This window comes from Mercenaria mercenaria, chromosome 5 (assembly GCF_021730395.1).
Source record: "Mercenaria mercenaria strain notata chromosome 5, MADL_Memer_1, whole genome shotgun sequence".
NCBI classification, from domain to species: domain Eukaryota; kingdom Metazoa; phylum Mollusca; class Bivalvia; order Venerida; family Veneridae; genus Mercenaria; species Mercenaria mercenaria.
This window is the reverse complement of record NC_069365.1, coordinates 97,369,124-97,387,347: the sequence shown is the minus strand read 5'-3', so window position 1 is coordinate 97,387,347 and position 18,224 is coordinate 97,369,124. Positions and strand designations below refer to the sequence as shown.

Genomic DNA, 18,224 nt, shown 5'->3' with positions numbered 1-18,224 from the left:
AGCTGAGACTTCCTATTTACTGAAAATATGGCCCACTGCATCGGTTCTGACCAAATAGTCATGAATATGTTCAAGAATAACTAACAAATAAACAAAAAATGTTGCCTATGTCAAACAGAAAGTATACTTTCCGACTGCTTACGAACCCGTCGAGCATCTTCGGACTTTTTCGGAAGAATCCTCCGAAACGAGGCTATAATTTATAAATAGATGCAAAATATATCATATGCCCAAACGATAACGTGATTTTTACAAACTTAGCACATGGAATTCAACAATTTTGTAACTCACAAAAACTTCATGAAAATCATTCTTATAATACAAGTAATATACAGCTATACTACAAGTTTTCATAAGGACAATTCTGGCCCTTCCCGAATAAAAGTGTTTTTACAACTTTGTCTGTAAACTTTTTCAGTTAATCTCTTTTCAGTATAATTTTAAGAATATAAATGAGTAACTGTCTTACACTGCAGAAACAAAGTATGATTGAAATTTACCTAAATACACTTATTTATGTACACATGGCTACATTAATTTAATAAGATTTTAGACATTAAACACAACTGTCATTGTCTTGGCCTAATATACGTCACTGTCAATTTTAAATTTAAATTTTGTACATCTCATATTTTTCGTGCAAGTCGTGCATAATTACCATCATGGAAATACAGTTATTTTGTTGCGCGTCTTAAATGGATATTCGTTCGAAACAATTTTAAAATCACGTGATCCCCAAGAATTTCCGACCGATTACGGAAAAGCGATAAACACGAAAGTAGGACAAAATGACCACCCATGTCAGTCTAAGAAAATACAGAAACAATTATTTGTTTCTTTGTACATGTGTTTATAACAAGGGAATATTGCACGGCTATCGTAATGTTTAGTACTATATTTCAAAATGTGTAGTCTTTTTTTAAGATTTATATCTATTCATTTGTCTTTATTTTGCACCTTTAAGATAAACTCATCTTTCAAATTACCATTTCCTCAAAATTTTACCCCTTCCTGATCATCCTGCTTTAAAAAATACACAATTTTATTTTCGTTGAGTTCACAGTAGCACATTTTATCAGTGACCTACTTTCTAGTTCCAGGAAGCACCTGTCATATATTCCCGAGCTATATTTAGAAACTGATATTTTTACCATTTCTGTTAAAATCACTGTTGTGAAACTATAACATTGCAAAAATTATATAATTTTGAAGTATCACCTGTTTTATAAATATGGAATTTTACATTTTTTTCTTAATAATTCTAAATTAAAACAATCGGTATGCACAAATGATATGGTTGCCCAGCAACTTATCTGACAATTGAAATAATTCGAAAACCCCAAATTGCTACATATTTTACAAAACCTTCCCATATCAATGTCAAACGGCTATATGCTGAACTTCTTTTAAAAGTTAACACTTTTCTTCTAAAATATTTCCTTTACAGATAGCCCCGATTTATATCTGAGAAAATAAATATGTGTTTCAGTTCTTTCAAGTAACGCCTATATATAGATTGCTACATTACGCAGTCCACATCTCTTACAGTGGAAATCAGGCAGATTGATGTCATTAAGGTTTATTTTGACTGACTTCCGGTGCAGAAATTCTGATAGCAGTAATGATGCTTGGCGGAAGATTTATGGATATATACCAACTTTTAAAACATGTCAAAAGTTACATTTAGATTTTCTAGCTTAATTACATAATTTGAAATCAGACTGAAACTGTCTTGCTTTGACTTGAGGTAAAGTGTTTATTATTTTCATTTTTAAAACAGCAGACACAATGTTTATACTCGTGTGTATTTACTTGTGTGGATTATTTTGCATGCAAAAATAAACAGGCCATTAACATAATAGCTGGAGAATACATGTATGTTGAGAACACATGACGTCAGGATACTATTATACTATCTATCATGCAGGCCATCATTTACATCTAATAGATCTATATAAAACATATTTTAAAATGGAGAATTTGGCAATGTTTATATAAGTGTAGTGCCCGCGTACGGTCTGGTACGGCCTACTGGAATAAGGTCAGTAATTCGGTCGAAAATGTGCTTCCGTGGTGTAGTCGAAAGAAGTCCATAATAAATAGATCCTAATTTTCCCATTTTTAGCGCAAATTCGTGTAGAACGAGTGCTTTAATCACCGTTTCTCACTACTAGAAGACATTCTGCATGAAATGAGATGGTTTTCATGTTCATACACCCCACATGGCAAGTTTTGCAGATCGAAACCGGAAGCAGGTGTTTATTGCGCGGACGAGAGTAAATATGCGCCATTTTTAGGGTAGCAGACCACAACTGACTGGCATTTCACTAGGAACTACATAACCCCCTATTTTCTTTTCATTTTTTCGTTAATTTGTGATAGAACTTTCATGAAAAATAGGTGTAGGAAAAAGTGATGTTCTCTAAAGATACGTAAAGACGATATGAAGTTGTTGTTTTTTATATGAAACAAAGAAGGATTTGAATTACTGACCTTTAACCTATAAGAGCTGAAATAAGACTTTCTCGAAACACATCGCAATTAGTCTTAATAGTCATAGATCGGTTGTTTATGATATAAAAGGGTGTTTTCAATGCAAAATAATAGTGAAATTTGAAAAATTTTGAATTTTGACCATATTTTGAGAAGATGCGCCTATTCAGCAGCGATTTCTGGGATTAAAAAGCCAGTATTTTGTCTCCAGAATGTCAGAAAATGCACAAAGTGCATCCTTTTGGGTCTTATTCATGACGGAATGAATGATATTTCAGAATCCAAGTGAAAAATAATGCAAACGAGTGAAACTTTTACCAAAATATACAATAAAAAGGCCATAGGGCCAAAATTTAGCCCAGTAAATTGGTAGGGGGTGGCTTCTATTAAATGTCTATATTTCTCAAAAATCTCGAAATTTCACAATGAAACTTGGCAATATGTTTGGTATTATATCTTTCTTGAAAATAGAAATGAAAATTATGTGATATTTGAAAAGAAACATTTCTTATAGGAATAAGGTCAGTAATTCGGTCGAAAATGTGTTTTCGTGGTGTAGTCGAAAGAAGTCCATAATAAATAGATCCTAATTTTCCCATTTTTAGCGCAAATTCGTGTAGAACGAGTGCTTTAATCACCGTTTCTCACTACTAGAAGACATTCTGCATGAAATGAGATGGTTTTCATGTTCATACACCCCACATGGCAAGTTTTGCAGATCGAAACCGGAAGTAGGTGTTTATTGCGCAGACGAGAGTAAATATGCGCCATTTTTAGGGTAGCAGACCACAACTGACTGGCATTTCACTAGGAACTACATGACCCCCTATTTTCTTTTCATTTTTTCGTTAATTTGTGATGGAACTTTCATGAAAAATAGGTGTAGGAAAAAGTGATGTTCTCTAAAGATACGTAAAGACGATATGAAGTTGTCGTTTTTTTATATGAAACAAAGAAGGATTTGAATTACTGACCTTTAACCTACTGGGCGATTGCCTGAACCCAGAACACAGCAAGAGTGGTTTCCCTTGGCGTGGGCAGCACGGAAAGACCTTGTTGGTGTTGCTAGACAATATTATTTGGCTACTGTCCCAAACAGCATAAAGTACAGACTGATTCCACCTGGTAAGTTTATGTGGGTAAGTCACTGAATCCAACAAGTACAATATAAGTGTAGCAGTATCTGGATATAAAATTTTGGATATCCGGATTTTGACAAATAATAAAATTCGGGCGGGGGTTTTCAGATCGGAGCGGGGATGAAAATTTCAATTAATTTTCTATTGTCTAAATTATATAGCTGTGACTATTAAAAAAATGAAAAATACTCATCAAAATGCCAAAATTAGAAAATACCTGCAACAGCCATTGTTTCGGGTGACGGGTCAAAACGGCCCAAATCCATGACGGTCCGTAACCAAAACGGCCGAAAACCAAGACGGCCCATACCATGACGGACCAGTTTTCATTAATAACCAAAGAATAACCAAGAATTTCAAATAATTCTTTTTATTTATGTTTTATTTATTTACATAGCAAAAATGACAACAAATGTTATTATACATATAATTGGACAACAGGGCAGGACATGAAAAAACACCTATAAAATGAACATTAATTAATTTTTAAAGCAATTAAAGCAATTAAATGCCCATAAAAGATACATAAATATGGATAGGAAGTACGAAAATAAGCCATATTTTTTTTTTTAACTTTTGTATCTTATTTAAATTTATTTTATATCGTTATATAGATACGATCATTAGACACTTAAAAAGCAAAAATAAATTATTTTATTCTGGCAATTAAGAAGTGAATAGCGATTATTATTAACATTTGTCAAAATTGCTAAAGAATATAACTTTTTATATGAGAAAATAAGCTTTTTTTTTCATTTATATCTAAATTAAATTTATTTCATACCATCATACAGAAACGAGCATTATACACTTATACAGCAAAAATTAATGATTTTAGTCCAACAATTAGGATTAATACTGTACTTTATGTTACTTTAAAGATTTTTTTTTGCCCATACTCGTATAGAAAAATGATTGATATTGTACCAAAAATGATTAAATGAATAGCAATTATTTATTATGTGAGCGTCAAAATCGCTAAAGAAGTAAAGAATTTCAAATAATAATTTTTATTTATTTAAATAGCAAAAATGACAACAAATTTTATTATACAAAATGACAACAAATTTTATTATACAAATAATTTGATAACTGGACAGGACACGAAAACATACTTATACATGAAATTAACATGAACATTAAATATTATCAGTATGACTGAATACGATAATACATATATATTGGAAATGCTGATAATCAATACTATACAAAACTGAATATGTACAACGAAACAGGACACAAACACACTTTATACAAGAACAGATAAAACAACACAATAATTTAAACATATTCAATGTAACTTCAAGATAATCATAATAAAGACAAGAAACGAATAACATACAAGAAAACACTTAATATAATAAAAAACAAAAACAGAAGTATTTACACTATAATAACATATATAATCACACACTCATTTTTCAGTCTAGTTTTTAAGTTTTTGTAGTACACTTCAGTTACACTCTGACTCCGTAGAGCTCGCCACATCTTTTGAGGAATTTAGATGTTGTGATGTTACCCTCTTCATATTGGTCCCAGATGGAGCTTAGACTTTTCTCCAACGTCTTTGACCGTCCTCTCATGTTTCTTTCCAGATCACCTGCGCGGATCGCCATTTTCACATCGTCTGCCTCGGTTTGTAGTAGTGGCACCAGTCTGTAGAATTGCAGCCCCATGTTCCCCGCTTTACTGTTTAGACGGTGATGCCAGCCTGAAATTAAACATGTGGAATTAGATAACCGTACATAACAATGTAATCATAATCAAGACAATAAACGCTTATTACACAACAAAACACGTATTTTTTTTTACAAAACAAAAACGAAACTATTTATATTATAATAACATATATAACATATAAATGCACTTTGTTGATAAATCTAAATATGATATAATCTTAATGTTCAAGCACGATGGCACGTGCACGTGTACAAAAATGTTATTTGATTTCAGGTTGTACTTCATTTCAATACATATTTCTTTATATTGAACTTATTATTACAAAAAAGAAAACTACCATATTAATTGTTGATTAACTTACTGTTCCTGAATTGGATGAACCGAATCTATAAAGCGCCTGTTAGATATGTCGAATGATATACTGGAATCACTGTTGTCGTCACTGTCTGCATCCATGAAGATCGGTTCGGGATCTGGTTCTGTCGGTAAGGTGTTGTCGTCATCTATTTCGAGGGCTGTAGACTCTGCGACTGGCACCGGAAATAACGCATGGCCTTCTGGAATCTACATAAATATGAAAAAAATATATAATAATTATTTTTTACGGACGCATATATCAAACTTTGAATTATTGTTGTATTCCAGATTTTTATCAAGAAACGACTTCCGACCGGAACCTTCAATATCACTAATGCAGAGAGGTTGGTAATTGACCTAGAAAAAGAAAAAATAAGTTTCAAAGCTATATGCCTTTAATTGATGGATGTATGTACTTGCATGCAAAAACTTAACCAAGGTGTGACGCCGACGCCGACGCCAGGGTGAGTAGAATAGCTAGACTATTCTTCGAATAGTCGATCTAAAAATGTTAACATACCGTATCTTAAACTAGCTTTATGACATTAGGAAATAAAAATGTAGTAAGAAAAGTTTTATTCATCGGCCTAGCAAATTAATAGGCAACACTTACACTACGTTCTAAGATAGGTGGCTCATCAGACTGCTGGATATCAATAGGAGTACTCAGTTCAAGAACGGAAGGTTGGTCGTCTACCATAGTTTCCATCTCATACACAGGTACCTGGTAAAATAGAAAAAAAGATGTCGGCATGCATTTTACATTAAACTTTGTCCACGTATTCTAACTCGTGGAAGTGCGCGTGTAACCGTCAAATTATAATACACTTCTTTCGGGAACTGTCTTGAAATAACATTGTAAAGGTGAACCGTCATCTGCCATTCATGTTATTTACTTTAAGTTTAGTCTTTAACTTAAGTTTTTACGGTACCACAATAGTGAAAATATTACAATTTACAATTTTTAATTTCAATTTACAATAATTTTTATTTAGCTTTAAACAATGTTGCAATGTTTCTAGCTACAAAATATACAATACTAACTGAAAAATTATAATGAACTTACGCTGCGCTCAATAATCGTGGGTTCCAATTCATTTTCGGACTCGTCGGACACAGACAGTTGCGGAGACTGACTGACACACATCTTGCATATAAAAGGAATGTCGTCGCCTTGGCGGACAGCTTGTCTATATGCGGCGGCTGTAATACCTGTAACATTGAAGGGTATTGTTTCTGCATGTCTGTCTGTTTAGAACACACACGCACACACACACACACAAATATCAAATATATGTTATATATTCAAAAATTATAATCAAGACAGAATAAAACGTAAAACAAAATTTTATCATACCTGTAACCGTAAGGTAATCAGTATCATGATACATGTGACCAATTATTACGGCATCACGTGATTATTATTGCTGTGCACGGGTAAAGCTTATAGACATCAAGTGGTTTTAGAATTTGATGACATCCTTTGATTATTAAAGTTATGCACGTGAATAATTTCCCTATAATTTCCATATAAAGAGAAGTAACTTTCACAAATATTGTATTGAAAAAGTACACATGAGTGTATCGCGGTATTTATACCAAAATATGCTTATTATTATTAAGAAAATTTTCTTACCTGTATTACATGTTCTATGTTGCCACTTCGCACATTTATCACAGGCTACGGCATGCTGGCGTGGCCTCACTTCTGAACTACACACAATGCACGGATAATCCATAATTATAGTGGTTATAAACTAGCTAAAGTGAGCACTTTAAATAAATGAATATAATGCGTAGTCTATAAAAATACTCTGGAAATAAGGATGCTTCTGAAAAAAAATACTACGCTTTTATACCTAATTTACAGCTTTATTTTCACGCTTGTACTACTCAAACTAATCTAAATTAATACATTAAAGATATCGCGGTAAAAACTGTGATAAGTAAAATAATTTTTTAATCAATTAAATGCCCGTAAAAGATAGATAATTATGTTAATTGACATAACTTATTTAAACGGTTTTGACCGTCAAATAAATTTAAGAATGTATCGCGATATAAGTAATTACTTAAAAGTAATTAATTCATTTATAGTGATAGAAGCATTATGCAGATGATTATAATAGGATTAATTACGCACATCAATAAACAGTCGGTGTACTTTAAGAGAAGAGACCAATCAAACTGCGAACATAATTATACTGAATTGCAATCAATCAGAAAAAATAATTGTCCCTTAATATAATTTTATTCTAAATCAACTATGATCTTACATAATAGCATCTTTAATTTGTCATAACGATATAGTACGGTATATTTAATATATCTGGGCCGTCCTGGATTGGGCCGTTTTGGTCTGGACCGTTTTGGATTTGGGCCGTCCTGACCCGCATTCTTGTTTCGGTGCTAATGTAATAATTGCTATTCGTAAAAATCACGGACAAATGTCACATGACTACAAAATGGTAGACAGTATCTACTTTCAATTTGTTGTTATTATTTGTTTTTCTACTTCATGTTTTTCATCACCGCTGCCAGTTGTTGTCAACACATGGCCTTTCACAAATGCAACATTAGCAGGTAATCTTTTGGTGTTGACACATCAATTAAAAAATTCTCTTTCATAGGATTTATTCGTGAATACCTAGATATGTCATGAATACCTGAGGCTGAACCAGTTTTCTCGCCGTGTTCTCAAACCATGGAATGAATTACCAAAGTATGTTGTAGATGCTAAAACTGTAAATGACTCCAAAATAAGGTTAGATAAGCACTGGCAGGGAGAAACTCCATACAAAATAAGACACTAAAACACTGGGCTGTAAACCGCTTTTACAGCTATAATGACAATATAAGCAGATCTGTCACCATTTTAATCAATAAACTGTGATGAAACAAATTTAGCCATACAGCAGCAATTCTGTAAGAAGAGGGGCTTAAAAAGGGCTATAACCCTTCCACCAGAGCCCAGAATCATCCTACAGGTAATACAAACATTAGCCTGGAACCCCATTGTATCGATCTAGTTAATGTTTACCGTTAAGTGCAATAAAGAAAATACAGCTTGCCTGTATATTTGATCAATATGCAATCATTTAATCCCTCTCCCTTCTAATCATGCAAAGAATCTTGAAGAAATGTCATTTTATGTGGCAAAAACCGTCAACTACATGCAACCATGTTGAAATTGGGTAAAAAATAGGTCACGCCATTATACCGAACTATTGTGAGAATCATTCATTTTTTTCAAACTATGGAAAACTTGTTTGGCATTCCATAGTTGAAAAGAAATTGAACAGGAAGTGGTCACGTGACTTTTTGTTTTGCAGGGGAACATAATGATCAGTAAGCCGAAATGGCAAACAAAAATGTCACATCAGTGTATCATGCGTAAGATTTTGCTAAAAACCATTGAAAAACTTTTAATTATTATAATTACCACTGGTTTGAATATGTTTTTGCTGAATAACTTTGCTAAACAGAAACTGAAAGTAACCGGTGACACTGTTGTGAATGTAAACAATCGGTAGAGGGCGCTCATAAAAGAAATATCGTGAGATTTGTAAATAGAGCGATATAATGAATGGATCGATACAATGGGGTGGCAGTATACAGATATCACATTATAAACAACACCATTACAAGCAAACATTCTGTTTCACAGTAATAGCTATATTTTATCTCAAATTGATTTAAAAGAAATAAAGTGTCTACCCGTCCCTAGATTTGCCACCTAATGCCACTCTTTGCCACTTATTTCCATGGAATAAGGGTGGTAATTGGTGGAAATAGGTGGCATTAGCTGGCATTTGGTGTAATTCAACCCTTTTTTCTACATAAGTGGTAAATTTGCCACCAAAAGCCACATTATTTTGGTGGCATTTAGGTGGCATTAGGTGTAAAGTTTTTCTTTATGGTGGCAAAAAGGTGGAAATTGGTGGAAAGTAGAACATAGTTTTTTTTCATGGTGGAAACCGAGTGGCGTTTAGTGGTAAAAAGGGACTTAGAAAATTTTCTTGGTGGCGAATAGGTGTAAAAAAAAAACTGTACAAAAATCTTCACATGGACTCGGGTTGGAATCAAGGCGTAATGGACACGGAACCTGACTTTGCTAAAGCTCCACACTGACAACAGCTCGTAGAACACAAAATGCCCCGCCCCGATGCATTCAGTAACTGTACAAGAAACAGAAATCATTTGGTCACTGTGCACTGGACGTTCGATGTACTGCCCTCAAATCAATAATTATGTGTCATTTACCGGTTCATAAGTGACTTCTGTATCAAATGTGATCTTAGACCAAAGCATTCTCTAGTTATTGGGCAAAAAAAGTTCTTGTGTTCTGGGTCATTGTGACCTAGACCTTTGACCAACTGACCTCAAAATCAATAGGGGTTGTCTGCCGGTCATGATCAACCTTACTATTTAGTTTCATGATCCTAGGTCTAAGAGTTCTCAAATTAACATCCAGTAAACAGCTTAACTGTTCCAGCTCACTGTGACCTTGACCTTTGACCTACAGAACTAAAAATCTATAGGGGTTATCTGCTGGTTATGATCAACCTTCCCATTCACTTTCATGATCCTAGGCCCAAGAGTACTAGAGTTACCATCTGGAAACTGTTCAACTGTTCCAGGTCACTGTGATCTTGACCTTTGACCCACTGGCCTCCAAGTCAATAGGGGTCACTGCTGGTCATGACCAACCTCTATATAAAGTTTCATGATCTTAGGTCAACGCGTTCTTGAGTTATCATCCAGAAACCGATTGGTCTACATACCGAATGACCGACAGACTGACCGACATCTGCAAAACAGTATACTCAGGTTCCTTCTTCAAAGGGTTTCCTTAAAATGAAAATAAGTCTATGCTGAGTCTAGCTAGACAAAAATAATATTCAGGGTGGTATACAGGAAATCTGAATTTTGGTTATTTTGAGAGACAATATTTATTATTTATTATATCTTTGTATTATATTCAATGTAAATATTAATAAGTCACTTTTTCAATCAACAATTCTGAAAGACAGAAAAAGGTGGAAAATAGGTGGCAACTAGTGGAAATTGGCTGTACTAGCTGAATCTGAAAAGTGTCTGCAGTGTATTATTTCTGCATGAATGAAAGTTGGTTAAAGATAAGATTAATGATAGATCAAGTTACAAGCTCCTACACTAATGTCAGAAACTTTGGGTCAGTTAAGATTTATATATGCAGGCAAACATCAGGTCAGATGCAAAGAAATAGTTCTTGCCTTTTCTCTTCATTTATTGAATAAAAAGTGTATATAAAAAGGATGTTTTTACAAGAGCTTTTCACTTAAGTATTTGACACCTTCTTTAGCTGTCCAAAAAAGTGTATGTGTGGAATTAGATTATCGGTGTAGTAATACCAAAATTTGAAATCTGGAATTTGATGAGTCAGTCAGGGAGAAAATGGAAACACATTGTGAGAGGTAACAATATTATACTGTTTTTTTTTTTTAATTATTACTGTCTTTAACATTGTCTTAATTACTTACTCTTAACAAATACTTGAATTTGAAACATCATTTACAAAACTGCTTGAAATTATAATCAACAAATCTCCTTATATGTCTTAGGAAGTTTGGCAGATGAATAAATCCCAGATATATTTCTGGAATATAGCTCAATCATGTTTATAACACTGCTTGTAAAACTGCATCATTTTGTAATTATTTACATTATTGATTAGCACTTAGGATACAATATGTACTTTAAACTGTTCATACCAGGAACCTTCTGTGAAAAAAGTGCAACTTTGTGACATGATCTGCCTGCCTGACTGTATATACCTGAGCAGCATACAAATTATTACTGCATGAAAGAAACATATCAAGATAATTCTGAATCAGGTAAATATTATATGTTTTTATAAAAGCTATAATGTTTAAATAACCCTTAATTTTTAAAGAAGTACACCAATTAATAGAATTTCCTGGCATATTATATGATAAATATTACAGTAAACCTCACTTATAAGGAACTCGGATATAAGGAACACTCGGTTATAAGGAACAGTTTTCAATTCCCCGGTCTAATTCCTTCTTTATTCAATGTAAAAATCCTCGGTTATAGGGAACTCGGTTATAAGAAACACTCGGTTATAAGGAACACTTTTTTCAGTCCCAAAGTATGAAAATTAAGTGGAAAACCCTTCGGTTATAGCGAACAGACATAATAAAAATTATTGAAAATCGGAAATAAACAGGAGAATTGCTGATGACGTCGGAGTATTCTCGGCACTTTCACTTGCTTTCATGCACTTGAATAAAACAAATGATTTCATTTCTATGATCTTTAGTTTGTTAATTCAAGGATACGATAAAAAGAAAATATATAATATTTATCAAATACTATAGGATAGTAGACTAGGGATTATAATATTGGTCATTATTAGTCTAGATAGTTTCGTAACGATGGAAATATCCTAATAAATGTGCTAATTACGCGTGATTAACAATGGCAAAGAGTCCAGTTTACCTAATTTCCAATTGTAAAAATCATAGCAGGTGCTAAAATAGACAATAGCAAAATTATAGGTATAATTTACACTTAATCTATATGTAAGACGCCATTGTCTAGTGTATGCAAAATAGAAAATTGAAAATTTATTTTATATTAGTATTGATGCCTATTCACATAAAATGCAGTTGAGCAAGGTAAGGGGAGTAACCGCAACATATCTTTTAGTCATAATGTAGCGCTCTCTAAAAACAAGATAGAAATAACCGACAAAAAATAAACAAAAACTACGGTCATTCTTACCGACGTACATGTTGGCTTAGTTTAGGTTTATAGGCCGTGTTTCAACACTTTTTCAGTCACATACATGCAGGCAATTTACCTTACCACCTCTCCAGAAAAGGACCGGTACTAGATTCGCAATATTCTCACATACAGATTTATGGTCGGCCCGGAGAGGTGAACACATAGCTCTTTTCAAATGTCAGTCAAAAAGTTTTCGCTATACAAATTGTGTTCGTTATACAAACCTCGGTTACAAGGAATTAGTTCGCTATACGGATATAAGGAACCTCGGTTATAAGGAACAACTTTTAAAGGTCCCAAGCTGTTCATTATAAGCGAGGTTTACTGTAATTATATATGTGATGAAAACCCCAAGTGCTTTTATTACCTTTTGCCAAAGGCAAAGGGATATTATTTTTGGTGTTGTCCTTTCTTTTTTTATCTGTCGGTCAGTTTAATTGGAAATGCTTGTAATTGGAAAAATAGTTTAGTAGCTTTGACTACAGAATCACTTAATCTCTTGTAATTATTATTAGCTCATTAACACTGCTCAATTATTTACCTAGTAAAAGAAGTGTTTCCCCTTGATTTGGTAAAAAATAGGGATTTTTCCTGTATCTATTGATCGATCTTCATGAAACTTTACAAAAATGTAGATCACTACAGGACAGCATTGCATATGCAATTTCCATCAGGATTACTTCAGTAACCAGAGTTATTGTCCTTTAATTGTTTTTCAGTCCATAAATTCCTACATAACAAGTAATCCATTGATAGATATTCATGAAATTTGACACAAGTGTAAATAGAGCAATGGTGCTTCCACATCTTTCATCAATTCTCAAGTTCTTGCAGTGTTGTTGCACTTTTATTGATTCAAGATGCATATATTCCCACAAAACAATGTAACCTTTTGAGTGAATAGAAATTTTTCTACAATGTAGATTTTGATGAAACTTCTCAGTTTTAATAAAGATGTGGCATATTATTTGACACAGATTAAGTTTGTAGAGTTTGTTATGCCAGTGAGTTAGTTTAGTCTTATGATATCATATTTCCTAGAGGAAATTTACAATTTTCCGCAAAATTATTCTGAATGTTAGAAAAATATATCTATTAATAGATGTATGGTTTCCTGTTACAGGTTGTGTGCTGGAAAAATGACCTTACATCCAAAGGAGTGAAATTTGGAGAGTCATACACCATCTACTTAAGCCATCCTGGAATATGAAAAAATAAGACTGCATTGACAACATCCTGATCCTCCTGTTCTTTTGTGATTTCTTGTGAAGGGTCTTTGATTTTTGTATAAAAATAAAAAAATATATTAATATAATTTGATTTTTGCTTACTACTGATTTTTTTTTCAGATTCAGCAGGTGCAGCCGATTTCCACTAGTTGCCACGTATTTTCCACCTATTGCCAGCTATTTGGTGGCATTTAGTAGAAAATAGGACTGCCACCATAGTGGCGTTTTGGTGAAAATTTGTCCACTTACTGCCACCTGTTAGGTGGAAATAGGTGGCGTTTAGTGGAAAACAGATTTTACACCATAATGGTGGCATTTTAGTGGTAATTTGTCTAAATACTCCACTTACTGCCACCATGAAGGTAGCTATTGGTGGAATTAAGTGGCAAACAAATTTTCCACCATAATGGTGGCACAATGGTGTAAAACTGTCTAAATACTCCACTTATTGCCACCTAAAGGTGTACACAAGTGGAAAAAGATGGAATTTAGTGAAAAACAGGTTTGCCACTGTCCTGTTCATTTTTTCACCATTTTGGTGGCATTTTTGGTGGAAAATTGTCTAAATACTCCACCATTGAAAAGGGTGGCATTATAGTGGCAAATCTAGGGACGGGTAGGTATTCTTCAGAGGAATTTCTAGCTGTCTGGTAATAGATTTCCTAATGAATAAGTAATGGTACCTGTTATTTACTAAATATATCAATACTTATCTGCAAACAAAATTTTGTTCTTAAAATAGGGTCACTCAAAAGCTCAGTACAGAGCTTAATTATGTTAATTGTTTCACAAAGCGACGGTAAATAAAATTTTATTACCTTTACCTTTACATACTAAAGATTTACATTTAATTGTATCGAATAAATCACTGCATTATTCAGCCGGTAAAATGAAAGTTTGCCCAAATCAATAATGGCGAGATTTTCGTGATGTCACTCATTAAAATCTGTTCATCTGGTGGCGGGTAAATTAACAATGTTTTTATGGGATCGGGATTTTTAAATTTTAACAACTTTTTTTTTTTAGGCCATTAGAAAAACATCACTTTTTAAAAAAATAATTAACATGGACATTCGGCGATCAATGTTTCATCATTTCTAAAACAGAATATATCAGTGGCTTTGTATACAAACACAATCTCATTCGTTTTATGAAAGAGCTATAAAATAAATAGATCTGCAACTTGAAAGGCATATCATAAGAGCAAATCTCACCAACATCACATGGCAGCTAAATGAGATCTCATTTTACCGGTGTATGAAACAGACAGCAGAAGGATAAAAATTTGTGTTTTGATCGTTTGTTTATATACTCAAACGCAAAAGAAAGTGTGCACTTTTTAAATTTGAATATTCTCAGTTCTAAAAATGGTATATTCCGTCTACAATTTGCAACATACTTTGCTCGAAGCATGTACTATTGATCTTCCTTCAATTCTACGATAATAACTGGGCGAAGTCAAGATAACTAGCGATAGTTGACTTTTGCACAATTTGCACATGCTGCTCATAGGAAATGTACATGTCTACAAAAACGTGTTTTGTCAGTTTTCTTATACCTTTGGTGAAAGGAAAAACACAATAGATTTCAAATCTGTGTTGTAATAAAATGCCACGACTTAGTGAAACTCAGCGAATTGAAGCATTAACAATGCTTCAACGGGGTGGCAATGTTATTTACGTCTGAGCAGAACGTTTGGGTGCCAAAGTAATGTCATAATTCTTTAGCACCAGCAATTTCAGTAAACTGGTCGAGTTGCTGTACACCAGTATACTAAGATCCAGCAGACCTCTAGTGACAACTGCTACTCAAGAATGAAATAAAATTCCTCGTGACGTCATTCTAGTGTTACGTTAGGCCTAAGCGTTGCCATATCAATGCTTGAATAAATAGTAGAGGTGGTCACACACGATATTTAAACAAAATAATGTTTGAGGAACAGACACCTTTTTTTATCATCTGACAAGAAAGAGATTAACAACTTCCTTTTTGGCCCCTTTTGGCTTTGAATAGCCATTTAGAATCCCCATAAATGTCAAAATTTTGAAAATAATCGAAACACATCAAAATGGCCATAAACTACACTAAATTTTAATGGTGCCAAACATGACATACTTTTAGACAAAATAATCTACTTTGGACATCATAATCTACTTCAGTTGACGAAAACCTGAGTGCACATTTTCTTTTGCGTTTGAGTATATAATGTTAATGGTGTTTTTAAATGTTATTAGTATTTTCTACACAGGGAAGGAATGAATTTATGATTGAAAGTCTGATAAATCAACAGTTGTCTTTGAAAATTGGACTCAATTCGGTTTATTACGTGCCAGCCGTATCGCCAGTGTAATACTTTAATAATTGTCTGTTGATTTGATCACGATTGTTGGCAAAAGCTTCAATAAGATAATGCGCTGAAACGAGCTCACGCGAGATAATCTCTTGTTGCCATTCTATGTATTTTATACTTCTTTGGTTTTATCAGCTAAAAAAGCACAGATAAGTATTGATATCTTAAGTAAATAACAGTTAAAATGATATAAAATTATTACTTATTTCATTAAGAAATCAATTACCGGACGGCTAGAAAATCATCTGAGGATTTGCTAGGCACTTCCTAAAAGAAAAATTAACTAACCATTTTTATATACCGTATAGCAGGTTGATTCTGCGGGTTTTTATTTCTGCTTATTCCGCACATTTAAACTATCAGCAGAATTTTTTGACGCAGAAATAAACTTTGATATTTCTCTTAATATAATGACCCATCATCATTATCTCATGAGTTTTTCGCCTGCTGTCAAGTTATTTACACCATATCGATTGTGGTTGATTGCTTTTGTAATTGTGTTTTGTATCAATATATTGTCCACGGATGAATGGTTACCATTTCGGGCGGTGTATAATCTTTACAAGACTTTGTGTATATCACAAAACACGCTGTCACAAGTTCACTGTCTTAGATTCCGACCTGGATAATGCCACCAAGACCTAACTGACGAGAGCGTTATTCATTTGAGTCGTAAAAAAAAAACGTAGAAATAAACTATAGGGCCATTTTAGGACAAAACCGCAGAATTTTTTGCCCGCAGAATTAACCCTCTGTACGGAATATAAATTTTGAGACATAATATATCACAGGATAACCCATAAAGTATTTCTACTTATTTCCAATGGGGTCCTTGTGAAAAATTATCAAGGTACAAAATATATATTTGGATGTTTTAAATGCGAACTTTGGCCCCAAGAATGACAACTCTTACTAGCATGAATGATAATCTATACAAGAGTTAACTTACATGTAATTGTCTATCAAAGAAATCCCTGACTAAAATCTAAAATATATGTTTGTTTCAAGTATCACAAATATCACAGTTACATTCAATTATGACAAACATATCATAGAATAAATCAGGAATATTGCACACCAATAATAAAATGATATCATACAGCTAATAAAAAATGAAATCTGATTGTTCAGTACTTTACATACATTCAATGAGTTCCATAAAAAAAAAAAAATGACCGTTTTTTAAAAGTATGCTTGTTTTTTTTTTTAATTTTTATGTTATTAGGAAGGCTATTCCAGTCAAATTTTTATAATATAGCTTGATAATAAAAAGTAGATGTGAAACTGTCAGCCTGAGGTACATGAAAGCTGTTAACACTATGTCTACAACAATAAGAAGGTTTCTTTAAATAGAGACAAGAGAGAAATTATTATGCAAATAAACTGCACAACTATTACTAAAAAAATTTGTAAAATGATTGAGTCTTAATTGTTTAACTCTGTTTTCAATATTTAGCCAGCCATTATTACAAAAATCTGACAATTTTTAAGATCTCTTATAATCATAACCACAGATAAACCTGACAACTTTGTTTTTTAAGACACCTTGTAATCTATTTTTCAACTGTTTTGAAATATCACTATACCAAGATGAAGAAGCATAGTCAAAATGACATTGTATTAAAGAATTACATAAATTCTTGCTCATATTCTAATTATGTTTAAACAATTACTTTGCCTATACAAAGATCTAATACACTTCCAAGATATTTAACAGACTTTTGAGGTTCTATCTTAATGGTATGACCGTTACAACAAACATTGAATTTGTCAACCTTTGCTAATTTTCTTTTAGAACCGAACAAAATACATTCAGTTTTACCTGCTTGAAGATGCAGTGATAATTTGTTACAACCATTTGCTACACTTGTCAAGTTCTCTTCCTAGAACATTTTTAATAACATCTGGATCGCTGTGTGAGAATAGGATAGCGCTATCATCTGCATAAAAAATTAATGAACATATCATTGACATAGCACAGAAAAAGTAACAGACCCAGAATACTTCCTTATAATGAATATTGGTATATATAATGAAATGTCCAAAAAAATGTTTCTTTTGCAGAAATGAGATGTTTTATGATTGTTAAAAATGTTTTTAATATGTTATTTCTCTATAGCAAGGGGGTACGGGAGGGGGGTAGTACTTGGGGGGTGGTGGGGGGTGGGGTAGTAGTTTCGGACT

The 18,224-nt window shown here is 33.1% G+C and overlaps 2 protein-coding genes across 3 annotated transcripts in view; both read right to left on the bottom strand.

The window, feature by feature from the left end:
• Positions 1-8,095, bottom strand: part of LOC123558013 (39S ribosomal protein L22, mitochondrial-like) — a 34,470-nt gene extending 26,375 nt beyond the window's left edge. The window contains exons 1-2 of the mRNA XM_053544404.1: positions 8,077-8,095; positions 3,850-3,870 (exon numbers count right to left, since the gene is read on the bottom strand). Coding sequence (XP_053400379.1) covers positions 3,850-3,862 — 13 coding nt within the window. The 5' untranslated portion in view covers positions 3,863-3,870; positions 8,077-8,095. The remainder of the gene's footprint in view (positions 1-3,849; positions 3,871-8,076) is intronic.
• Positions 4,674-8,067, bottom strand: LOC128557233 (uncharacterized). Of its 2 annotated transcripts, XM_053544407.1 has the most exons (6): positions 7,946-8,067; positions 7,306-7,382; positions 6,736-6,881; positions 6,283-6,393; positions 5,674-5,876; positions 4,674-5,343 (listed from the first exon to the last, which is right to left on the bottom strand). In XM_053544407.1, exons 3-6 carry the CDS (start codon positions 6,814-6,816, stop codon positions 5,319-5,321), a joined length of 420 nt encoding a protein of 139 aa, XP_053400382.1. In that variant the 5' UTR covers positions 6,817-6,881; positions 7,306-7,382; positions 7,946-8,067; the 3' UTR covers positions 4,674-5,318. The 2 variants fall into 2 exon arrangements, with proteins under 2 accessions (XP_053400382.1, XP_053400381.1); XM_053544406.1 differs by having other exon boundaries at positions 7,306-8,043.
• Positions 8,096-18,224: the final 10,129 nt, after the last annotated feature.